Source organism: Lygodium microphyllum, chromosome 8, assembly GCF_053477565.2.
Source record: "Lygodium microphyllum isolate KBCC chromosome 8, Lygodium_microphyllum_v1.1.10, whole genome shotgun sequence".
NCBI classification, from domain to species: domain Eukaryota; kingdom Viridiplantae; phylum Streptophyta; class Polypodiopsida; order Schizaeales; family Lygodiaceae; genus Lygodium; species Lygodium microphyllum.
In genome coordinates this window covers 73,427,547-73,451,946 of record NC_141142.1, presented here as the reverse complement: position 1 = coordinate 73,451,946, position 24,400 = coordinate 73,427,547, and the positions used below count along the sequence as shown (strand labels likewise).

Below are 24,400 nucleotides of genomic sequence, written 5' to 3'. Positions count from 1 at the left end.
TATGTCAACCTTACCTTTACCTATTTAATATAATCTACAGACTGCATTATAGCTAGGCATGTGGCAAACGAGGCAAATGGAATAAACATTTTTAAAAGGCTAGATTGTTTGTGTGTCAAACTTTTTGACCCCAAATACAGCCTCCCTTGGGAGGGAGAAGACCATAAAACACCCATGCTTTTAGGAATTTTCAATTGGGGGCACACTAATCTGTGTTTCGGGTTTCCAAGAAGCGCATAAAAACCTAGCCTAAAGTGTAACTGTTTGATTTTGGTATTTGGATATGGCACGCAGAAATGAACCTGGATAGGACATTCTTCGAAGAAAAACAGCTCTCTCTTGTTAGGACATTCTTAGAAGGAAGACGACACACACTAACACACACACACAAACTCTCATTAGGAACAGAGCTCTCTCCCTCTCTCTGTTTGTCTCTCTAGACCCCCCCCGCCCCCCCCTGCCCCCCCCTGCCCCCCCCCCCCATTTGTACATTTCTTCCAAGGTTCAGAGCTCTCTCTTTCTCTCTCTTTTGCCTCTGTCCGTTTCTCTCTGCCCAGATGCCAAGCAGGAACCACCCCCTCCCCCCTCCTCTGCTCCATCCTCCAGCCCCTTGTTGCCAAGTCACTACCACCCACCAAGCAAATTTGCATTTTGATTTTTAAAAAAGCAGTCATGCCTCCTCGCCCACAGAGAGTTGCAGATCTGGGAGTTTACCTTCCAACCCTTCGATGGCCCACATCATTCCGGTCAACCACCCCCTAAAACTGGCGATTTGCTCTTGGGTTTCACCCTGAGGGTATGCTTTTCCTGCAACAGACATTTTTGGGTCACAGAACAATTGCAAATGTGAGTTGCAGAGGACTATGCGGGGACATCAGTGCCTCTACGAGTAGTGAATTTGGACATGACAGTCTTCTTTTCCATGTGCAAAGTGACATGTAAGAGCTCTATCGTTGTAAAGGGCAGACATTGATGCCACATAACCTGTTCGTCTCTTTTTGGAGATAAATTCTTGGAAAATAAGTCAGTCTTGGATTCTGGTTTGGATAACGATACACCTGCGTTTATCAACATGCACCATCCTCAAATATTACTTTGTGGAAAATGATGCCAATGGAGCCTAATGCGCAACCACTTACATGCTCTAATCGTTTGATCTCTCGGTGGCAAGAAGCAGCCTCTAAGCAGAATTAGAGTCTTGCGATTAAATCTTATTCAGTATTTGCCGCAACCAAATTGCAGTATTTTCTAAGATGATACGATTTCTCATGTTTTCTATCATGCTGTATATATAGCTAAAAATGTTCGCGAAGTTCAGTGGAAAGAAAGCTCTTTGGTTGGCAGTTCTAGCATGTCTCAGCCTATCTCTTTTCCTGTCAACTACATGGGACCTGAAAGTGCTGCTTCCCACACAACTAGCTTCACTCCGTAACACTTTTCAAGGTTCGGGAATTAGAACTGCTGTCTCTTGGAATTCATTAGACTACAGACAGAGCGATCACATTATTCAAGTATGTGGTCCTTTGAAAGTGTACATGTACGACATTCCTCGAAAGTTCAATATGGGGATGTTACAACGAGGTCCTCATCAGGATTTGCCTTGGACAAGTCGAAAGGTTCCTAATTGGCCAGCAAGGTCAGGGTTGAAAAGGCAACACAGTGTGGAATATTGGCTGATGGTTTATCTATTAGGATATCCAGGGGAACAACAAGAAGAAGGTTCAGCAGTCAGAGTTAAGGATCCACGTGAGGCAGATGTCTTTTTCGTGCCTTTCTTTTCTTCTTTGAGCTTCAACACCCATGGTGTGAACATGCTAGATCCTGAAACAGAGAAGGACCGCATTTTGCAGGTATGTAGCTCATATGATAGAATTTCATCGTACCAGCTGTTAAGAGTTATGATTAAGAAGCTGAGAATGGTGAGGTTTTGTCTAATTCGCTCTTCAAGTCATTTTGGTCTTCCTGGAAAGGGGTCTCTGTTCTTAAATCAATGAGCACATTCTCCCTAAAAGTAGTCCTTGCATATTGTAAGCCGTTTTCTGTACTGGGCACACCAACACATCTTTGTACATAGGTGGTAATGTCTTTACTCTATTAAATCATTATATTAAATCTCAAAAGTTGAACCTACTGAGCAAGAATGCTCACACTGCTCATAGATATGTCACGTGATTGAGTTAATTCAGCAGAAGTTTGCAATTAGCTTCATTAGTGAGCTAGAGATGAGGAAGCTATCACACAAACACCAATGCTTGTCTGAAATGAAGTAAGCAGACCTATATTGTGTGCGGCATTCAAACAGCAACCTGGGGCTCTTGCCATCTGAAGTATACTTCAAAACAGATAACAGACAGTGGTAATAGCTACAAATGGCTGAAGCCTGATCACTCCTGCTTCTTATGTACCATTGACTCACTCGCAGGCCTTAGTTCAAGAAATGAATGCCTGTATGACAAAGTTGTGAACTCTATGTGTGACTCCCTTGTTCAGATCTCTGTACTTTATGTTCTGTCGCTGACTTTTCGTGTCTATTCTCAGGTCGAAATTGTCAACTTTCTTAGAGAATCACCTTGGTGGCAGCAATCACAAGGTCGAGATCATGTTCTTGTCATGCATCATCCTAATGCCTTCAGATTTGTTAGGAAGGAGTTGAACGCTTCCATGTTTATTGTTGCTGACTTTGGACGGTACAGTCAGAAGCTCGCTTGGCTTGGAAAGGATGTTGTTGCTCCCTACACACATGTTGTGGAAACATATGAAAATGATAATGTAACAGATCCTTTTGAAGCCAGAACCACACTACTTTTTTTCAGGGGAAGGATACGGCGCAAAGACGTATGACTTTTAGCTTTTGATGTTTCTGGTTATGCAAGCATTCATCCCATCATATATGGGATAACTAAGATCATACTTTTGGATCACAGGATGGTGTGGTGCGGATAAAATTGGCTAAGCTGCTTCAACATCACCCATCAGTGATCTATGAAGAAAGCTCTGCCACTGGTGAAGGAGTTCAACTGGTAATTCTCTGAATTCGTGTACAGAAACCTGCAACTAACTGTAACAAATTTTCTGGTATTTATGACACATACGTTTAACCAAATCTTGCTCATGTTCTTCTGCACAGGCCACAAGCGGAATGCGCTCCTCGCGTTTTTGCCTTCATCCTGCAGGGGATACACCTTCTTCTTGCAGACTTTTTGATGCTATAGTTAGCCACTGTGTCCCTGTTATCATCAGTGACAAGATTGAATTGCCATTTGAGGATGAGCTGAATTATCAAGACTTTAGTTTGTTTTTCTCTGTCAAAGAAGCATTAACACCAGGTCTCATGATTAGTGTTCTAGAGAGCTTCCCCAAACATAGATGGCTACAGATGTGGAACAAGTTGAAACTTGTTGCTCACCACTTTGAATATCAACATCCTGCAAAGAAGGATGATGCTGTGAACATGATATGGAAGCAGGTTCAACACAAGTTGCCGTCCATTAATTTGTTCATTCATAGATCAAAGAGATTGAAAATCCCTGATTGGTGGCACTGGTAACTCTTGATGGCAAGGATTATCATGTGACCTCACCTCAGATGGTGAAACTCATCATGTTTCCATAGTCACTGCGTAGATAGAGGATGTTTGTTGCAAGTTACCTTCTCAAGAAGAGGATGTAAGAATTGCTTCACAAGGGAAAGAGTGAGATGATGCAGGAATCTGTACCTGAAGGGGGAATTGGAATACGAAGTGATCAAATTTGTTTGTGGGGGAACAAAAGGAGAATCCTTTTTGCTGCTGAAACTCGGCCTCCTTCAAATCCATAGAAAGATCGGTGAGGTGAAGCAAACGTTTGACATCATGTGAAGCTTTGGTAGTGAGAGGCATTTCAGCAGCTGTTACTGGAAAATCACCAGTGCATTATGACACTGGCACCTTGATCAAGATAAAATGTTTAGCAGGTCAGCTGTATTTGAGGAATAAAATGAAGCCACATGTCATCAGCACTTTATGGGATTCTTGAGGCTCTTGATGGTAAGTGGCTTGCGTAATGCTCAGCTTCCACCTGATTGCCATCAATCTTGTGATATTAAGTTGGGAGGAATGCTCATGCTCTCATGAGATTCCTCTATTCATAATATAGTTTGTTTTCATTGATATTCTTCATGATGGTGTTTAGCCTCTGGTGTCTATGTTTTAAGTGTCATAAAGAAACTAAATATAAGATAGTATGCATGCCAAACATAGGTTGTAGCAGGTCCAAGAGAGGACATAGGAAAGGTGAGAAAAATCAGTGTGTTGCGACAAACAGGGCAGGTAAAACGAAGCGGTGTTTTTGCAAAGATTGCAAGGCAATGAGGTCACGTGTGTTGCGAAAAGTCACTGAGAAAACCCATGACTAGCTCCATTGTAGAAGAGGCTCAAGTGCTCATAGGAAGATGGGGCAGTCACTTTCGGATCACCCACTCCAATCAACCATGCTTATAAAGCATCCAAGTGAAGAGGTGCTTAAAATCCTTCTAAAGTGCTATTCATTCGCTCTTCGAGCTTTAGAGTGACCCAAGCACAGAAGGCAAAATTAACATCGAGTGATTAGCATGCCATGAATGCTTCTCTAGTGCATTCTTTATTTTAATTTGTAAATGAATAAAGGGGAGTTTGGTTTGCATGTAATGGTGCTTAATTATTTGCATATTTCATTAATGTTTCAAGCACAAAACGAAGACAATGTAGTGCAAATAACTATGTGCACTAAGCAATTAGGTACAAATATATTTGTAGTTAATTGAGCTTGTGAGTTGTGATGCTAATGCTTACCAATTTTTATGCAAGTGCTTTGTTACAAACGATGAGTTGCCATTGATTAAGTTGCTTGCAAAAGAAAATGAGGAAAATAACCATTGTGTCCATGCGTAGTGTATAGAATTGCCATGTATGATGTATGGTTGAGAGGTCGCTCAACTCTCTCTAGGATGTACAAGGGTAGGGCCATGCCCTCCCATTCTTGTTGAAGTGTATAGAGTCTTAACACCTACGCATAAAATCTAAGTAATAACTCACAAACTTTGTCTTTTTTCTTGTTAGCTTTTGCCTCCTCTTGCCAAAAAATGATAGGAAGTTGTGATATTGATGTTTATCAAATGGATATGCCCTTTTGGGAACCAAAAAGCATGAACTAATAGACCACTTAGCAAAATTGATGGAAAAACAAAATAGCTTTTTGTTTACATATGTAGTTTGTAAAGCTACACAAGTATTGAATGATATGTATGGTGGACCACTAAATATCTTCTTGGAAATTTGTAAAAATGAGTGCCGTTTAGTATGTATGGTGGAGAGTTGGTACAACTTTCTTGGAGTTTCATGCGTGCATGCATGCATACATGTAAACATTCTCCAAGAATCCCAACCATGTGAGTAGAAAAACAATCTCTATTGCGAATACAAATAGGCTATATTACCTTTGTGAGGACATGGTATGACCTAATAAAGACACATGGTAATCCATGTATAGTTTAGGAGCCTCCATGGATTATGTAAGAGGCAATCATTAAAACATAATTAGTTCTTGCAAAATAGGGATGCTATTCCATAGTGATATTAAAAAAACACCTTTTAATGGCTTCAAAATATTTTAAGTGCATTTTTAGTCACTTGTAATTTGTAGTATTAATATTTGTAATGTAGACACTAGAATGCCAACATATCTATGAGAGTGACAACCTTTATTGGGAGCATGCACGAACTTTTGGAAAGAGCATGAGGTGGTGTAGTCATTAGTGCACATCTTGCAAGAGGGAAAAAGAAACTATCCTTTTGAGCTTATTCTTGTGGTTAATTGCAAATGATTGCAAAGTGTTTATCTTTACAAGACACACTAGAATTATTGATGCCATGTTATTGTTGAGCTTGCAGAGATGGTGGTTGAAAGAAGATTAGCAAGTCTCGAGAGGGAACATTATTGGTAAATAGACTTTTAGTGGCCTGCCAAAGTGGATGATATCTTTGGCACATGGTGGATAGACTTCCAACATGGAGAAGTGCATGTTACCTTCTAGATACCTAGACATGGGCTAACTACCCATGGACATGTGCAAAACTCTTGCACATAAATCTCCCTCTTCATATGTTTGACATGCCATGGGTGCTAGAGGTACAATTGTGTCTAGAGAATGTTGGGCCTATTGTATGTATAGAGTTCTCTAAAGACACCACATGATGAGATCATTGAGATCCTTGTTGTTATCATGCTCAATTTTCAAGGGTAGATGAGTAGGAGTATCTAGGGAAGGTGTTGGGCATTTGGAAAGGGCTATCATCGATTGTGGGTCTCGACTAGGATATTGTTGAAATAATTGGTGATGATGACTAAGGTTGACGGTGAAGGAAAGAGCGACTATTGTATTAAAATGGAAAAGATGGTACATAGATCACTTAGGATTCTTGCAAGCATAATATGCCACTACAAAGAGGGTTTCAACCTTTGACTAGAGTACATTGCTGTAGTTAATCATGGTGGAGATTGCCATAATTTGATATGGGCGAGGTGCTAAAGAGTGGAGTGATACTGTCATAGACTTGGCATCACCACTCTAGCACATTAGCATTGATATAAATTCCGTGTTACTTGTTTAGCCTATAATGCTCCTTATTGGGGCCAAAGAAGAGTCCAAGCATAATAGAAAAACTTGAAGATGTTTGCGGTGTGTGTTAGAATTTTCCGATTCTATGGGGGGCAGCACCCAATGTAATTTGTGTGGTGTGGACACTTATTAAAGTGTCAATGTAAGGGGTGTACACCTAGTGTCTTAGAAACTTTAAAGTAGTGGCACTAGGCTCTAGAGTAAAATAAACCTAACTCTAGTTAGTTGGTGGAAGGATGGTTAGGTCAACCCTTGACCTAATCATAAGTTGTACTTTCACTCTATCTTTAATACTAGCAAGTACACTCTTCTCTTTTTGCTTCAGCTCACTCTCTTGCTGTCATTGTCTCTCCTCTCTCTCCATAGCTGGTTGCCATTTTCCAACATTTGGTATCAAAGCAGCTCGTACGCGTGGGTTTCGTTCAGCCATCGGTGCCATCCCGCCTAAGGTCCTACTACTACCAGCTTGGTTTTCAGCTTGGGAAGAGTTTTCAGCTGATGTGAGGTGCTACTGAAGTGGAGGAGTAGCTGTAGCTGAGCCGTCTCTTGTCTACTCCAGATTTGTCCATCTGTTCTAGATCTGTCCAGTTTAGCCATGTGCTCCAAAACTGTCCATTTGCTCCAGATCTATCCAGCTCAGCATCTACTTCAGATCTGCTGTTTTCAGCTTGTGCGTAACCCTACATGCACTCCAATGCGCAATCCCACATAGCCCTGCATGCAGCCCGAGGAGCTGCTGTTTTGGAAGAGTTGCTGTTGTTTTCAACTCTGCTCGCCATTTTCTGTCTTGCTCGCAATTTTCTCAGTCCTGCTCGTCAATTTCTGCAAACCCTAAAAAGTGCAGAAACCCTAATTTTTAGATTTGGGGTTTTCTCAAAATTTTTAGAATTTCCAGTCTATTTTAGCCATCTCTTCTCGAATCTCAGCTCGTGCTGTCCAAAAATTTGGGGCTTTTGCTAATTTTTGCTCCTGGAGTTCAAATTGACAACCAATTTGAAGAAATTTCTCAATGCCTTGGACATTCCCACAAAAAATTTGGGGCTTTTGCGTGATTGGAGGCCCTTTGCGCAAATTGTTACCAAACTCATAGACATTGCACAAGTTCTTCTACGTTGGCTCAATAAAATTTGGGGCTTTTTAATTTTTTGGATTTGACACGCATCATGAGGCAGATTTCAACTGTTGTTCATTGCTAACACGCATCCCGAGGTGACATTTCTACAAAAATTCCAGCTGTAAGGTACAAATTTCTTCAATTTCTTTAAAATTTTAGAAAGAAATTTAGGGATTTTACCTGTCACATACTCCAAGGCAAGCAACAAGCAATACACCATCATTTTATTGCTGTTACAATCAGATTGGGAGAGAATTTTGAAAAAATTCAATAAATTTTGGGAAAATTCAATAAATTTTGGTAAGAATCAGCATTAAGTTGCTATATTTTGTACTTTTGTGAGCACACATTTCGAGGCGGGTGTGGTACAACAGTATAGTATTGTAATTTACTGATTGAGTGCTGATTTGGGTGGCATTGTGTACACTTTGGCACTTGAGTGACAATTTGGTACTTGTTTCTTAATCCTATGGGGGATTTTGGTACTCTGAGTATACTCTATACTTCAGTATTGAAGTATTTGGCTCTGCAGATTTTTGTCTATCATTGATAGCATGGCACGTTAGGGGAATAATGATCAGAGCAACATCCTTGGTGTCCTCACTCAAGACAAACTTGATGGCTCAAACTACCCATTGTAGAATTTTATGATTCGTAACCTTCTTGTAGTGAAGGACTTGTGGGACTATGTTACAAGTGATTTGCAGCGACTAGGAGGTCTTGCATCTCAAACACCTCAGCGTAACACTTGAGGACAGGTTGCTAGTGTTGCTGGTGGTGGTATTGGTGATGCTATTACTACTACCCCTCCTCTCCCTCCTGCTGAGGATTAGAGGAAATGGGACTCAAAAGATGCACATGCACTTTTCTTGATTGCCTTGTTAGTGAAAAGGGCAATTATTCCACACATTCGGTCTTGTAAGACCTCAAAATCAGCATGGGATGTACTTGAGCGTATGTTTGCAGCACGCAATGAGGCCAGGATATCCTATCTCCAGAGAGAGTTGGCCAATGTGACTATGGATGAAGGTGATAGCATGACAGAGCACCTTACTCACATACAGGATTTGCGTGAGCATCTACTCAATGTTGATGAGGTCCTTGAGGATGCTGAATTGGTAAAGATCACACTAAACACCTCTTTGATGTTGTCTTTGGGGGAGGGGGGACAACAATCCCTTACATTTGTGGAGTTGGAAGGCCTCTTGTTGCAAGAGGAACAGACTCGGAAGAATGTGGCATTGCGTTTAGGTGATGTGGCTATGCTTTCCAAGTTCAAAGGCAAAGGAAAAGTCAAGCAAAATGTAAAAAATCAGCAAAAGGGTGATGCTGGACAGCCATCAAATAAGGTTGTCCAAGACGTAGAAAAGACTAAAAAGAAGGGGAAATGCCATTATTGCAAGAAGCTCGGTCACTATATCGATGAATGTAGAAAGAGATTGGCCAAAGAGAAGAAAAAGAACTCTAGTTTGGTTGTCCAAGAAACATCAGCCAACAAATCTACTGATAATGATACTTCAACCAACTTTTAGAGGAGGACTATGCATTTCGCACATGCAGTTATGATTCTTCAATGGCTGATTCAACATTTAATGCAGTTGAAATGCAACAAACATGGTATTTTAACAGTGGGGTGTCAAAGCACATCACTTCCAGGAAGTGTTTGTTTACCTCTCTGCATTTAGCCCCCCTGCTGGGAAGCGTGTTACATGTGCAAACAACAATATTTATGATGTATGTAGCATTGGGACAGTCACTATTACTGTTGCAGATAGTTTTGATTTCATGCTTCCAGATGTCTTGTTTATACCTGGCATTACAAATAACTTGTTGTCTATCTTTGCTTTTAATAAGCAAGGCTTTCAAGTCATCTTTGAGGATGAAAAATGCATTGTTAGAGACAGAGAGATGGATTATGCACTTAGCCAGTCCGGCACCCTGCATAAGGGTCTATTTTTGTTGGATACATATGATAGACAGTCTCATGATGCTTTAGCAGTCACTACTCTTTTGCCCGCTATGCAAAATGCGGAGCTATGGCATGCTCGCTATGGACACATGAGCTTTGGGAGTTTGATGACCCTTCAGAGGTGTCATATGGTAGATGCATTGCCTCCAGTGGAGACTCCACCTCCTCATGCATGTGAGGGATGTATTTTAGGCAAGATGCATAGGTTTGCCGTCAAAAAGGATGGTGCAGTGCATGCTGTTCGAAAAATGCAGCTTATTCACTCTGATGTTTGTAGTCCCATGAGGACACGTGCACTTGGAGGTCATCAGTACTTTGCTACATTTATTGATGACTATTCTTGGTATACATGGGTGTATGGCCTGAAAATAAATTTCGATGTGTTCATGCATTTCAAACATCTTGTTGCAAAGCTTGAAGCTGAAACTAACTTAAAAGTGCATATACTTCGCACAAATAGAGGGGGGGTTACATGTCTTGTGCTTTTGAGACATATTTGCTTGATCATGGCATTACACATCAAGCCACTGTTTGAATGACTCCTCAACAAAATGGTGTTGCTGAAAGGAAGAATCTAACTCTTATGAAGATGACTTGTTGTATGCTAAAGAGCAAGGGGCTACCTCATAAATTTTTGCTAGAAGGCCTTGAGTGTGCAAATCATGTGTTGAATCGTGCACCCACTAAGGCACTGAAGATAATCACACCTGATGGGACCTAAAACGGGCCGGCACTGGCTTATGCACTAGCCGGACCTCTATCATGCGCTCAACAACCCCACGGCCTCGTGACCAGGAGCGTGGATGACACATACATCATCTTCCTAAACATCTTGCGTTTGTATCACGTATCGTAGTCCAACTCTAACCCAATTAACACTCCTCAGAGGGAGTCCCTAGCACATTGCCAAATAGCACGAAGTACAAACATAGGAGGTCCTCCCACGGCTGACTGCCGCTACCTCACTGTGACTCTCCTACACCTTGGGGATTGGCCCCTCGATGCGTCGCTAAACATAAAACACAATATCGCACATACTTCCACTCAAGGTACCAATTGATCGTATCCAGGAATGTACAATTTTTCTCACTTCCTTTCCCCTAGGACCCAACGTCTAGCCTACAGCTTGGGCAACCTTACTCACTCAACGTTGGTCATATTCCTCTAGAAAGCAATTGCCATGCATCCAGGAGGTATTGTCTGATACCTTTTAAATTTCTTTATGATTTATGCAAATTGTGAATGTCCATGTGCTCAAACAATTAAGAAAATCAGCATTGGTGCACATGTGGAAAACATTTCTTTCAATGATTTTGACTATCGCTCGTATGCGGCGTTGCATGAACCTAGCACCGAGAAACCCTCGTGCTACTAGGTTCTTAATTTTTAATTATCGACCAACCTAAATGGTATGCATAAAAACCAGCAAGCTTTTTATCATTTCACTCAGCATTTAAACACCTTTTATACACTCTACCCCCCTCACCCGTTTAGGTTGTGCATGGTGCATAGGTTTAGGGTTCATTTCCATGTTTTTATTGTATAAAAAGCAATAAAAACTCACTAAAACATAAAGGTAGGGTTGAACTGAGGCTAAACCTCATATTTCAAACCCCCCATACATCCACAAACATGGTTCTTATTTTTTCTTAATTTTCGGCACTCAAAATCCATTTTTCCCCTATTTTTCCTAATTTTCCCTATTTTTCTTGTATTTTTTGAAATATTAAATAACTAAAAATTCAAAATGAGTTGTGGGGTGTGGCCCTTAGGTTCATTTGCAGCAAAAACACAAATTTAGTTGGTGTGTCCTATTATATTTTCCATTTATATATCAAAAACACCCAATTTTTCCATATTTCACATATTTTACGGGTTTTACACTCTTAATTTCATCCACAACACTTATGATTTTCTGATTTTTTGATTTCAAACAGTTAGAAGACATTGCAAACAACATTATAATGCATAATCATCCCATGAGAACAAGTATTCATGAAGCGAATTGCATAAAACATCAATTTCCTTTGTAAAAATGAGATTACCGTTCTTTGCGGGTTGCGGGTTTTTATTTGTCATATCTCAGGACTGATTTCCAGCCACCATTAATGCTCATGACAGTCCACAATCAACAATCTTCCTTCCTCTTGCACCACGGAGCAATCCGGTCTTCATTGGACGAGCATCCGTCATCCATTCTTCTTCTTATTCTTCACCACATGAATCTGCCTTTAGAAGAGAGAGAAGGAGGAGAGAGAAAGACTGAAATCAGGATTCTTCATAGAGACCGCCATTGGAGGAGCGAAGCACGGTGATAGAGTCATCATCTAGGGGGGAATGAGGCCCCATGACCACGGGATAGGGCGACTCAGTTCGTCGAACCCACGAACATATCTGCACATAAACAACCAAAGGAAGCATCAAGCTGATACAAAATAGATACATATTAAAAACAACACAATGCTCACCCTACCCCCTGAGAGAACCAAGGCATGACATCCACAAGAAGTAGGCCTAGCATAATCTGATAAAAAGTCCGAAGCTAGTCACTAACCAATTGCTCCAACACGGCCAAACTACAAAGAACCATTAAAGAGGTTGCCCTAAGTGGTGGTTTGAACTGCCTACCAAACTAAGGACAACACAACTAGGAGCTCCTACTAGGCGAGGACTCCTATAGCCGGATCAAGAAGTATTTGCTTTTACCACATTTCTTCTTTTAAGTTTTTAGTTTATTGACATACGCGGGTATGTAAAAAGGAGGGAGCTGAGTGTAGTGACCCAAGGAGAACAAGGCCTCGGCCTCAGGACCTGTCTCGGTACCCAAGAACCTACCAAGCCCTCGCAAGGCAATACTTAATCCTTTTTTGACGCTCACTTTTATTTTCGCTCCAACCTTCCTTAGTTTCTTCGTTTCCAGCAAGATGCCACCCCTAGGAAGACAAGGTATCGGCCTCAGGTCTGACTCGTCCCCAGGAACCTACCAGGCCTTCGCAAGGCAATGATCAACTGCTATCAATTTTTCCTTTCTTTTCTTCTTCAATTTTTATAGGGGTTAGAACCCCTTTTTACACACCTCTGTATATATTTATTGTCTTTAAGATATTCAGGGTTTCTTTTCCTTTATCCTCATTGTTCTTTTTCCTGCAGGCTTCTCTAACTGCCTCACAACTAACAAGAACTCCTAGAATGGCCGCCTAGCAGGCTAGCAGAACAGGGTCACTAGGACTCCCTTCTAAAACAGGGCTTTCAATGCTCGACAATGTCTTTACAGGAGGCAATAACTACTCAGACTTCCCTCAAACATACTGAACCTAAATCTCGGGACTTCATGCCTTGGACGCCGGTCCCCAACAAGAAAAGAAAAATCCCCCTTCACAAGTACACAAACACATATAGCACAACAACCACAGTACTCATAAAGGAAAGATATCACCTGGGTAGGGCCACAAGAAGCGTCGATGCCACGACAAAGGCTCCCTCCAGCTCCACAGAATCTGTCAAGCACAGGACTCAAACAAGAAATCATTAACCGCACCTGCACTAAACAGACAACTGGCCCTCTTGGCCTAATGAAATAAACTACTTCACTACAAAACTTGATCGGCCCTCTTAGCCTAACGAGATCAAACAAAATAGCACCTACACAACCTTCCCTGGAAGAATCCAGATATACAATAATAGGCTCCCGTCCAAGGAGGAAAAACAGGCTCGTAGCCCTAAACTAAATGCATAAGGTTATGACCCATCCCTCCTACATAGATAGCAAGAGGTGTACGCATAATATGCTGTCTAATCAACCTATGGGTCCCAGATAATAACGGTATATTGGTCTCGGCTACTCTTTGCATCACCCATATTAACCATTGTCTGCCATATATTGCATGTTTTGATAACATCCTCCACAAGCGACCGGGTCTGTTTCATCATTGATAACAATATCCGAACTAGGACCACAATTAAAGAAGAGGTCCTCCTCATAAGCAAGATTTGCTAATGAATCCGCAAACTGATTCCAGTAACGTGGGATCAGTTGAAAAGACACTCTCTCAAACTCCTCTAGTAGGGTCATAGTAGTCTGATGATACATACAAAGAATGGGATTTCGCACTGTGTATGTCCCATCTAGCTGATTCAGGATCAACTGGGAATCCCCTTTTACTAACAATCGACGAATACCACCTTGTTTGGCAATATGCAGTCCCATAATCAAGGCTTTATACTCCGCCATATTGTTAGTGAATCCGACCCCGAGATAAGCAGCTAACTTCATTGTCACTCTACGTCGGGGATCTCGGATTACTACTCCAACACTTCCTTTTTTATTAGGGCTCTTGGACGCTCCGTCAAAATATAATATGTACGTCCACAATGGGTTTACACAGCTGGCCATCACGAACTCCTCTACTCGTAATTATGGTAATCAAAGTTTAGCATGTTGATAGGATGAACTGACGGCTCCATCCCACCTTCTTCATTGAACTCAATAGGGATACTCGTCAACAGTCGTAAGTAGTGATGGCAGAAGACTTTAATCTCCCACACAAAGGTTCCGTCTTCTTGCTCAATCACTTAATACCCTTTGCTCCACTAGATGAGTTTCCCCTGATGGTATCTTTGCTCCAGATATGGGTGCTCCAAATAAGGGATTAACCGACCCATCAACCGTCTTTTAAACTCTTTCGCGCAGGTCTCAAATCATTCCTAGCATAGACCTGCAATGCATTTCTCTACATATTAGCATACTTAGAAATAATAAGGTTTAATCTTATTAAGATTAACCTTATTTTTAAACTCTACTCCCTGTAGATCAGCTAATAGGGCTGTAGACCTATTTTTCCCTAACCTGACAATCTTGTAGGGGCCATCCCATTTAGGTTCCAGCTTCCCTGGAAACAGCTCCCTACGCGCATCATAATATAAAACCAGTTGTCCTTTCTTAAAGGTATACTGCTTCGCTTTCAGGTCATGCAACTGTTTCGTGCGACATTTAGCCATCTCTTGGTGTAACAGGCTTTGCAACTTAAGTTCATCTAGGTGCGCTAAAGTCGTAAATCGCTCTAATAGGGCATCTTCACTACCCAAAGAATGGTTTATTGCGAATCTAATGGTCGGTAACTCAATTTCTAAGGGTAAAATGCACTCCTCACCATAAACTAGTTTGAACGGCGTGTGGCCAGTGGCATGCTTGAACGTGGTATTATATGCCCATACTGCCACATATAGCTTCTTATCCCAGTCGCGTTTCTTTTCAGATACGACTTTCGATAGGATACCCACAAGCTGCTTGTTGGTACTTTCAACCTGCCCATTTGCCTGCGGATTATAAGGAGTCATTTTATTGTGCTTGATTTGCCAAGCCTCAGTCAAGCTTTTGATCACCTTATTCAGGAAATGGGTTCCATGGTCCGATACTAATTCTTTCGGAGGACCAAAACAACATATTATTTGCTCTAAAAGGAAACTAGCAGTCTCTTTAGCATCATCTTTCCTTGTTGCATGTGTTTCTGACCACTTTGTAAAGTAGTCAGTTGCTACAATAATATACCTCTTTTGCGCAGTCGACGACGGAGTGATAGGACCCACAAAGTCTATTCCCCACTTCTCAAATGGAAGTATCGCCATAATAGGGGTGAGTGATCTTTTCCTATTCTCTCGACTATCATGTCGTTGACAAATATCGCATCTCTTAACATATGCAAACGCATCCTGGAAGATGGTAGGCCACCACTAACCTGCTCGTAAAGCCTTTTGTGCTGTAAGCTGTCCAGCAAACTGACCTCCGCAAGCGGAGTCATGGCACTCTTCCAAAATGAATGGCACCTCGTCAAGCATCACATATCGGCGATAGATGTCATCAAGCCACTAATGAGGCTTGTCCTTCTCTTGATGGTCTTCTTCTTCATTTCCATGGTATTCTTCTTCCTTCATACCAAAAACTATCTTGAATATATCTGGGTTTAGGAAACTAGAAGTTTGCAATCTCCTAGAGTTTGCAAAAGCCTTCTCAAATATGTGTAACAAGGAGAAACAAAATTTGACATTACGTATGTTTAGGTATTATAATCCAAAAACTAGAAAAAATAACCATAGCAAATATTTAGATTTCTTCTACGTGTCTTGATGAGAAGGTTTTTTATGTAATTGAAAATTCTTGAAATGCTTCTATGAAGAGAAGAGTGGAGAGCCCTTAGTAGCAAGGCAAACTTTAACGCCTGTTGCTTAATTTTCCTTCTCTCAGCTTTAGAAAGTTCGGATCCAGCCTCTCCTGTCGATAAATAATGCATTTTCATAGCGTACCAGGAGGGAATAGACGCCGTATCTATCTTAAATAACGACTCCATGTCACTACCTTCAGCCAACAGATTCTTTCGGCTCTCCAAAGTCCACAAGACATTCCACGATGCCTTGCAACCTTGGTGGCTTACTCCTGATCTCATAATCAAACTCCTGCAAAGTGATTAACCACTTCGCTAGACGATCAGGCGGCTGTAGCTTATTCATCAATAATCGAAGCCCCTCTGCCTTCGTATATAGCACAACTTTCTCATAGAGGATATAGTGCCTGGATTTCTTAGTCCCAAAGACCATCGCAAGACACAACTTCTCCATGTAGGTATAATTGATCTCTGAAATGCCCAATTTTCGACTAGCAAAGGCTATCGGATGATACCACTTTTCCTCCCAGATTTGGGCTAAACAGCAGAGCTGATACTATGCATGGTGGCTGCTGAGAATATATAGAACACCTCACCTCTTTTAGGTGCTTTTAAGACGGGAGCTTTTACTAGCTCCTGTTTCACATCCTCGAAAGCTACCTTACAGGGGTCACCCCATACAAACAAATAGCTGAAGGACAATAGATTTGTAAGCGGCAACGTTCTTTCTGCCAAGGCTTTTATGAATCTGCGGTAATAACCAACCGAAGACAGAAAGCTATGAACTTCTTTCAGAGTGCGTGGTGGACCCATGGCAACTATGACTTTGACCTTCTCGGGATCTGTCGCAATTCCTACCGAATTGACCACATGGCCCAGCAATAGCCCATAAGGTACACCAAAAACACACTTCTGTGGGTTAATAGCAATACAAAATTGTCTGCAGCGCTCAAAGCATTTTCTTAAAATGATCAACTGCCTTTCTCTCACGGTGGCGGCCCCTAAGTCATCAATAAACACCTTCAACTCTTCAGGGGATATGTCACTGAATGTCTTATCTGCTGTTCGTTGCCACGAACCAGGCGCATTGCATAAACCAAAGGCCATCACATGGTACACAAAAGTACCAAAGACAGTAATAAAAGTTGTTTTCAACTTGTCCTCTTCTGCAATTGCCATCTGGTTATATCCTGCAAAGCAATCCATAAACGAATATATCTCCCTACCCACTAATTGATCCAAAATCTGGTCAATGAATGGCAACGGGTAGTAATCCTTAACTGTCTGCTTATTCAGTTCTCTAAAATCCACACATAATCGAATTTGATTATTTTTCTTCTTTCTGATCACAACTGGTGAACACCATTCCGTGTATTGCACATGAAAAATCAAACCCGCTTTCCTTAACTTCTGTAACTCTTCAAACAGCCCATCCCTCAATTCAAAAGGCATACGCCTTACCTTCTGCCACACAGGACGATTGCCTTCTTTTACAGGAATAGTATGAACAGCCAGGCTGGGAGGGATGCCTCTCAGCTCATCATAACTGCAAGCAAAGATATCGCGGAATTCTTGAATCAAGGACACATAGTCCTCCCTCTCTGCTGAACTAAGCATAGAACCTAATTTGATTGGTCGCGACTCATCAGGCGTACCAAGGTCTAGCTCGATAACATCTGCATCTCTTATATGATCTTGGGCCTCTATCGGCTCGTTCAAAGTGATCTGATAGATGTCTTCCGTGGTGGATCCCTCTTTGGACTCATCACTCGATGATATCTCACTGGCGGATAAATCCTCTAATGTTTCCAATTCTGTGGAAGATAGAGGAGCTCTCTCACTTTGCGAGGACTCATGATAGGTATCAATCACCATGCGCTGAGCACCTCTGTCGAATATCAGCCGACCGGCGGGTATATCCACTTGGCAGTCCGCTTGCAAGATCCAAGGTCGTCCAAGTAATACTTGGTAACTTGGACGCCCTGCAAAACGAATCACCCTAAAGTCCAAGAGGCATTCTACATTTGCAACAGTGACATGGACCTTAGTAATGCAGCCTTCCGGCTGTCTCAAACTATCATCCACCATTCTGAGAATTGTGGAGGTATCTTTCTGGATCTCAAGACCCAATCTTTCCATCAATTCAGAACTCATAATGTTAACAGATGATCCCGTGTCAACAATGGCATAATCTACTAATATCCCATTGACATAGGTTGCAACCCTTGGGCAATGCTTCTCAGCATGCTCGAACCAGTCATCACCAACTCCCGCGATACCCAAAGGCTCTACGATATACCCGGTACGCAGGATCTTTCTAAATTCCTTGCGTACTCTTGGGGAAAGCTTAATAAGCTGTAAAAGGTTCACATCCGGCTTGACTTCACAAAGAGAGCTCGCCAAATCGAATTCATGATAGTTCGGTAGAGTTCGCTTTTCACGCCAAACCATCCGCTCTTTAGGTCGCTGAACCGGCTTTATTGCCTCTTTTTTAACTTTCACCTTCTTCCTCGGTGGTTCCTTTTCCTTCTTAACATCGGCTTTACTCTCCACGGGCTTCAGAGGTCCCCCTTCCATGGCAGGATCTAGAACTTGCGTTCCTTTGTCGCCCTGTTTAGGGTTTCCGTCGACAGGCTTATCCTTGTCGGCCTCTCTATCCTTTTGACCTCTTGTAAGGACAGCTCGCAGATTAGAGGTTTCAGCATCATTAACGCGCACAGCCTCAATCAAACTAACCCCACTACCACTAGGCAGCTCCTCCACTGTAGTCTTTGGTCGTTGGAGTATTTGTTTAGGCCCGTCTTCTCGCTGGGAATCATTTCCTTGCGCACGATGATTAATAGGCCCTGGTTGCCGACTACCTCGCTGGAGGGAACTAATCTTACTCCAGCAAGTGGCTGCTAAATGGCCGGATTTTCCATAGATGTCGCACTTGACATTTGGGCAATTCCATGGATAATGTTGCCCACCACACCATTTGCAGCTAAACCTCGAAGGTGCACCCTCATTTGGGTATCTACTTCCTATCAAATTTTATTGTTTTTTAAGAAAGTTGACATCAACGGCTATTTGTCGATACTGCTCCATAATCATGTCGGTATAATGCTTCATCATGTCCTTAACCTCGCCAAGAACATTGGAAGCGCTTGACTCGTAGCCTTGATCATTACCCTATCGTTCCATCGGCCTGACAATTCGATTAGGCACTGGTTGTTAAACCACAGGCATGGTATTAGGATTAACTGCCTGGCCTCCACCATTTGGAGCCACTTGACTGCCCGTAGGCATCGACATGCTAGGGGGAGCTGGTAATAAAGGCACATTCTGCATCATGTTCCCTCTCCCATTAGGGTTAGCCATTGCTATCCCTTGGCTACTACTGCCATTGGCCGTTGCCATATTATTTCCCAATGCTAGACCCATATTCGAATTGGCACGAGAGGCATAGGCTGCTTGTAATCGGGATTCCACTTCTTGTGCTCGTGTATTGGCAGTATCTATATCTCCCAAAGGGACATTACTCAACTGCAACTGGATATTAAAGTCCAAACCATGCAGAAAATATTGCAATTGGGCAGCTGCGGGGATAGGAATAGAGGTGTCCAACTTATGGAAAACCTCTTTTAGTTTCTTTGCATAAGCACGAATATCCTCGTGTGGTTCTTGGCGGGTCATGTTGAGTACACACAACCAATATTGCCCACCCCTTTCAGGGGCAAACTCCCTTCGAAAAGCTCCATAAAATGAATCAATATTCAATATGGTTCCGGCTTCTAAACCATGATACCATATGGCAGCTCTTCCTTTGAGAGTCATGTTGAAGAACATCATTAAATGTCCTTCTTCTTGGATGCGACAGTTAAACATCAGCTTTTGAAACTCCTTGATGTGGAGTTCCGCATCTTCCTCAACTAGCCCATTAAAAATGGGTAGCGGGTAACCTAGAGCCGGAAAATCCGTCGTTCCTGCAGGATTTGCAATGGGCTGTGCCATGACGGAAATTGGATTTGCACTAGGAATAGGGGACCGTGAGGTTACACCTCCTGCACTTGATGTAGACTGCCTTATGGAGGAAACGGGAGCACTAGAGCTTCCACCTTCTCCTAACTTACTGCTTGTGGCACCAAGACCACTAGATCCACTCCCTCATAAGGGTTTAGCACCGCTACGCTTATGGGAATACCTCCTAAGAATTTCAGCACGTCGCCTAGCTCTTTCGTCTCTCTCTTGCTTTTGGATTTCGGCTAGACGATGCTTATCGATGAATAACGGGTCAATCTCAGTATCCTTTGGCATAAACTGCTAACTGGTCCCTAGACAACCAGGATTCGAGGACTGCCACTTCTAAGCGGCTCTCGGCAGACGCACCACTGATGGGACCTAAAATGGGCCGGCACTAGCTCATGCACTAGCCGGACCTCTATCATGCGCTCAACAATCCCACGGCCTCGCGGCCAGGAGCGTGGATGACACATACATCATCTTCCTAAACATCTTGCGTTTGTATCACGTATCGTAGTCCAACTCTAACCCAATTAACACTCCTCAGAGGGAGTCCCTAGCACATTGCCAAATAGCACGAAGTACAAACATAGGAGGTTCTCCCACGGCTGACTGCCGCTACCTCACTGCGACTCTCCTACACCTTGGGGGATTGGCCTCTCGATGCGTCGCTAAACATAAAACACAATATCGCACATACTTCCACTCAAGGTACCAATTGATCGTATCCAGGAATGTACCATTTTCCTCACTTTCTTTCCCCTAGGACCCAACGTCTAGCCTACAGCTTGGGCAACCTTAGGCCCAACATCTAGCCTACAGCTTGGGCAACCTTACTCACTCAACGTTGATCATATTCCTCTAGAAAGCAATTGCCATGCATCTAGGAGGTATTGTCTGATACCTTTTAAATTTCTTTATGATTTATGCAAATTGTGAATGTCCATGTGCTCAAACAATTAAGAAAATCAGCATTGGTGCACATGTGGAAAACATTTCTTTCAATGATTTTGACTATCGCTCGTATGCGGCGTTGCATGAACCTAGCACCGAGAAACCCTCGTGCTACTAGGTTCTTAATTTTTAATTATCGACCAACCTAAATGGTATGCATAAAAACCAGCAAGCTTTTTATCATTTCACTCAACATTTAAACACCTTTTATACACTCTACCCCCCTCACCCGTTTAGGTTGTGCATGGTGCATAGGTTTAGGGTTCATTTCCATGTTTTTATTGTATAAAAAGCAATAAAAACTCACTAAAACATAAAGGTAGGGTTGAAATGAGGCTAAACCTCATATTTCAAACCCCCCATACATCCAAAAACATGGTTCTTATTTTTCCTTAATTTTCGGCACTCAAAATCCATTTTTTCCTATTTTTTCCTATTTTCCCTATTTTTCTTGTATTTTTTGCAATATTAAATGACTGAAAATTCAAAATGAGTTGTGGGCTATGGCCCTTAGGTTCATTTGCAGCAAAAACACAAATTTAGTTGGTGTGTCCTATTATATTTTCCATTTATATATCAAAAACACCCAATTTCCCTATATTTCACGTGTTTTACGGGTTTTACACTCTTAATTTCATCCACAACACTTATGATTTTCTGATTTTCTGATTTCAAACAGTTGGAAGACATTGCAAACAACATTATAATGCATAATCATCCCATGGGAACAAGTATTCATGAAGCGAATTGCATAAAACATCAATTTCCTTTGTAAAAATGAGATTACCGTTCTTTGCCGGTTGCGGGTTTTTATTTGTCATATCTCGGGACTGATTTCCAGCCACCATTAATGCTCATGACAGTCCACAATCAACAATCTTCCTTCCTCTTGCACCACGGAGCAATCCGGTCTTCATTGGACAAGCATCCGTCATCCATTCTTCTTCTTATTCTTCCCCACATGAATCTGCCTTTAGAAGAGAGAGAGGGAGGAGAGAGAAAGACTGAAATCAGAATTCTTCATAGAGACTGCCATTGGAGGAGCGAAGCATGGCGATAGAGTCAGCATCCAGGGGGAAATGAGGCCCCATGATCAATTGACATGGTTGTTTGCAGGCAGGAGATGGCATGATCAACAAGAGGGCGCAAATTTCGGCGCCCTCCTGCTCATGCCCTCTCCACGTTTTGATGCATGCTCCCTCCTCCAAACTTTCATGTGACATTAAATTTTGGGCTCCCAAAGGTCACTTGTCCATTTTGGCCAAATTTTGTCCACCCCTTCGCATCTTGATCGGTTTCTTGGCCATTTCCCCGTCGGACTCCGAATTGAGCTTTGAAAAATCCTGGGCGCCCGGCTCAGCATCCCGCATTGGCCAGTAACTCTTGTCAACCCGCACAATAGTCTGAAAAATTATGAAAAATCAACAAGTGTCGCTTGGGTGCCTTTAAAGCATTTTGATGCTTAAAATCGTCCTAGATCAAGTCGCTGCCTTCGATGTTGAACATTTTTCCCTTGATATTCGTAATTTTTAGCTATTTTTAAGCACTTCTCGGCACCAAAATTCCACTCTCAACACCATTCGAAGCTTGGCATAACAAGAAACCCAAAGTAGACTACTTTCGGTTGTTTGGTTGCATAGCCTATGCACATGTTCCGAAAGAGCTTCGTGGGAAGCTTGATGACAAGGCTATAAAATGTATATTTATTGGCTACAATTCGGAGAGCAAGGGCTATCACTTGTATGACCCATGCATGAAGAAAGTATTTGTCAGTATAGGGATGTCCTATTTGCTGAAAATGTTGCATTTTCACATGATCAGTTTCTAACGCTAGCCACCCATGACATTGGTGATGTCTTTGAGGGTCTTTTTACACTTACTTTGGAGTCTGTGCCTGCCGTAAATGGCAGGAGAGAATTAATACAACAAGCTATTGCTGCACCATATGCTCCCGAACAGTAGGGTATTGATGATGGTTTGCCATATGCAGTGGAAGAAGTAGTACATCATGAAAGGGCTGTTGTAAATGCAGCCAAAACAATCCCAAGATGGCTATTACAAACTCTCCAAGAGAGTAAAATGGATGCTCCTATACCTCAACGCACTAGAAGGGCTGCCAAAAATGCAACAAATGATGCAGGGGGGTACATTTGATTGATTTTATGGAAGTAGATGATTGTGATGAGCATGTGTTTATGATCTCACTGTTGGATGATGATGAGCCTACTTCCTTGGACGAAGCTCAGCAAGATGTACATTGGATGCAGGTCATGCAAGATGAGTTAGACTCTATTGCCACTAACTCTACATGGAATCTTGTGGATTTACCACCTGGCAAGAAGGCCATTGGCACAAAATGTGTTTTTAAACTCAAACACAAGGCTGATGGTACAATTGACAGGTACAAGTACAAAGCATGGTTGGTAGCAAAAGGCTATGCATAGAGGAATGGCATAGATTATGAAGAAACTTTTGCTCCTACATGCCATATGAGTACGATGAGATGTGTGATTGCTATGTCTGCAAATTATGGCTGGAAAGTACATCAGTTGGACATTAAGACAATATTCTTGAATGGGAATTTGCATGAGGATGTTTATGTGTCACAACCTCCAAGGTTTGTGGTTAAGGGAAAAGAGCACATGGTATGCAAGTTGCATAAAGCTCTTTATGGTCTCAAATAGGCTCCTCGTGCATGGTACTCCAAAATTGATGCTTATTTGGCTAGCAAAGGGTCAAAAATAGTCCAACTGCTCCCACTCTATACATTAAGAATGGGGGGGGGGGGGGGGGGACTTGTTGATTATCATTCTTTATGTAGATGACATGCTACTCACTGGACCTACATAAGAAAAAATTGCGGATTTTAAGATTGAATTAAAACATGCATTTGTTATGTCAGATATGGGCTGTCTACACTATTATTTGGAGATTCAATTCACCCAAAATCAGCATGGTATCATCATGTCATAGTCACAATATGTGGATAAGCTATTACATAGGTTTAGTATGCAAGATTGCAAACCTATGTGCACTCATATGGAGCCAGCAGGCTTAAAGTTGTCTGTGCATGATGGTGAAGAGATGTCTGATGTTGCAATTTATAGCCACGCCCTGACATTCAATATGTAGTATCTCAGGTGAAAGGTGTATGCATAGCCCACGTAACATACATTGGAAAGCTATTAAACATATCTTCAGATATTTGCAAGGTACTTAGTCACATGCATTATTATTTCCTGGGGGGAGACTTGTAGTTATAGGCTTACAGTGATTCTGATTGGACTGATGCAGACACTAGGCAATCTACTAGTGGACATTGTTTCTTTCTAGGTCATTCATGCATTTCATGGCTAAGCAAGAAACAACCTATAGTGGCTACCTCGTCTTGTGAGGCTGAGTACAAGGTAGCCTTCATGGCAACAATGGAATGTGTATGGTTTTGTAGATTGTTGGCTGATCTACATTTACCATTGAAGGGTCCTACACCCATTCTTTCAAATAGTCAGAGTGCTATTGCAGTAGCATGAAATCCTGTGTTTCATGCTCACACAAAACACATAGAGGTGC

General features: G+C 42.0%; 1 protein-coding gene across 1 annotated transcript; it reads left to right on the top strand.

The window, feature by feature from the left end:
- The first annotated feature begins 209 nt into the window (after positions 1–209).
- On the top strand, positions 210–4,154 carry LOC148032452 (putative arabinosyltransferase ARAD1). Its single transcript, XM_087683127.1, has 4 exons — positions 210–1,850; positions 2,539–2,835; positions 2,925–3,020; positions 3,128–4,154. Exons 1-4 carry the CDS (start codon positions 1,302–1,304, stop codon positions 3,545–3,547), a joined length of 1,362 nt encoding a protein of 453 aa, XP_087539253.1. The 5' UTR covers positions 210–1,301; the 3' UTR covers positions 3,548–4,154.
- The last annotated feature ends 20,246 nt before the right edge of the window (positions 4,155–24,400 follow it).

Bases quoted from the DNA above. Each gene is read 5' to 3' on its own strand.
- LOC148032452 (XM_087683127.1), top strand. From the start codon at position 1,302: ATGTTCGCGAAGTTCAGTGGAAAGAAAGCTCTTTGGTTGGCAGTTCTA. The intron at 1,851-2,538 runs GTATGTAGCTCA...GTCTATTCTCAG, and splicing joins AGAAGGACCGCATTTTGCAG to GTCGAAATTGTCAACTTTCT. The intron at 2,836-2,924 runs GTATGACTTTTA...TTTGGATCACAG, and splicing joins GAAGGATACGGCGCAAAGAC to GATGGTGTGGTGCGGATAAA.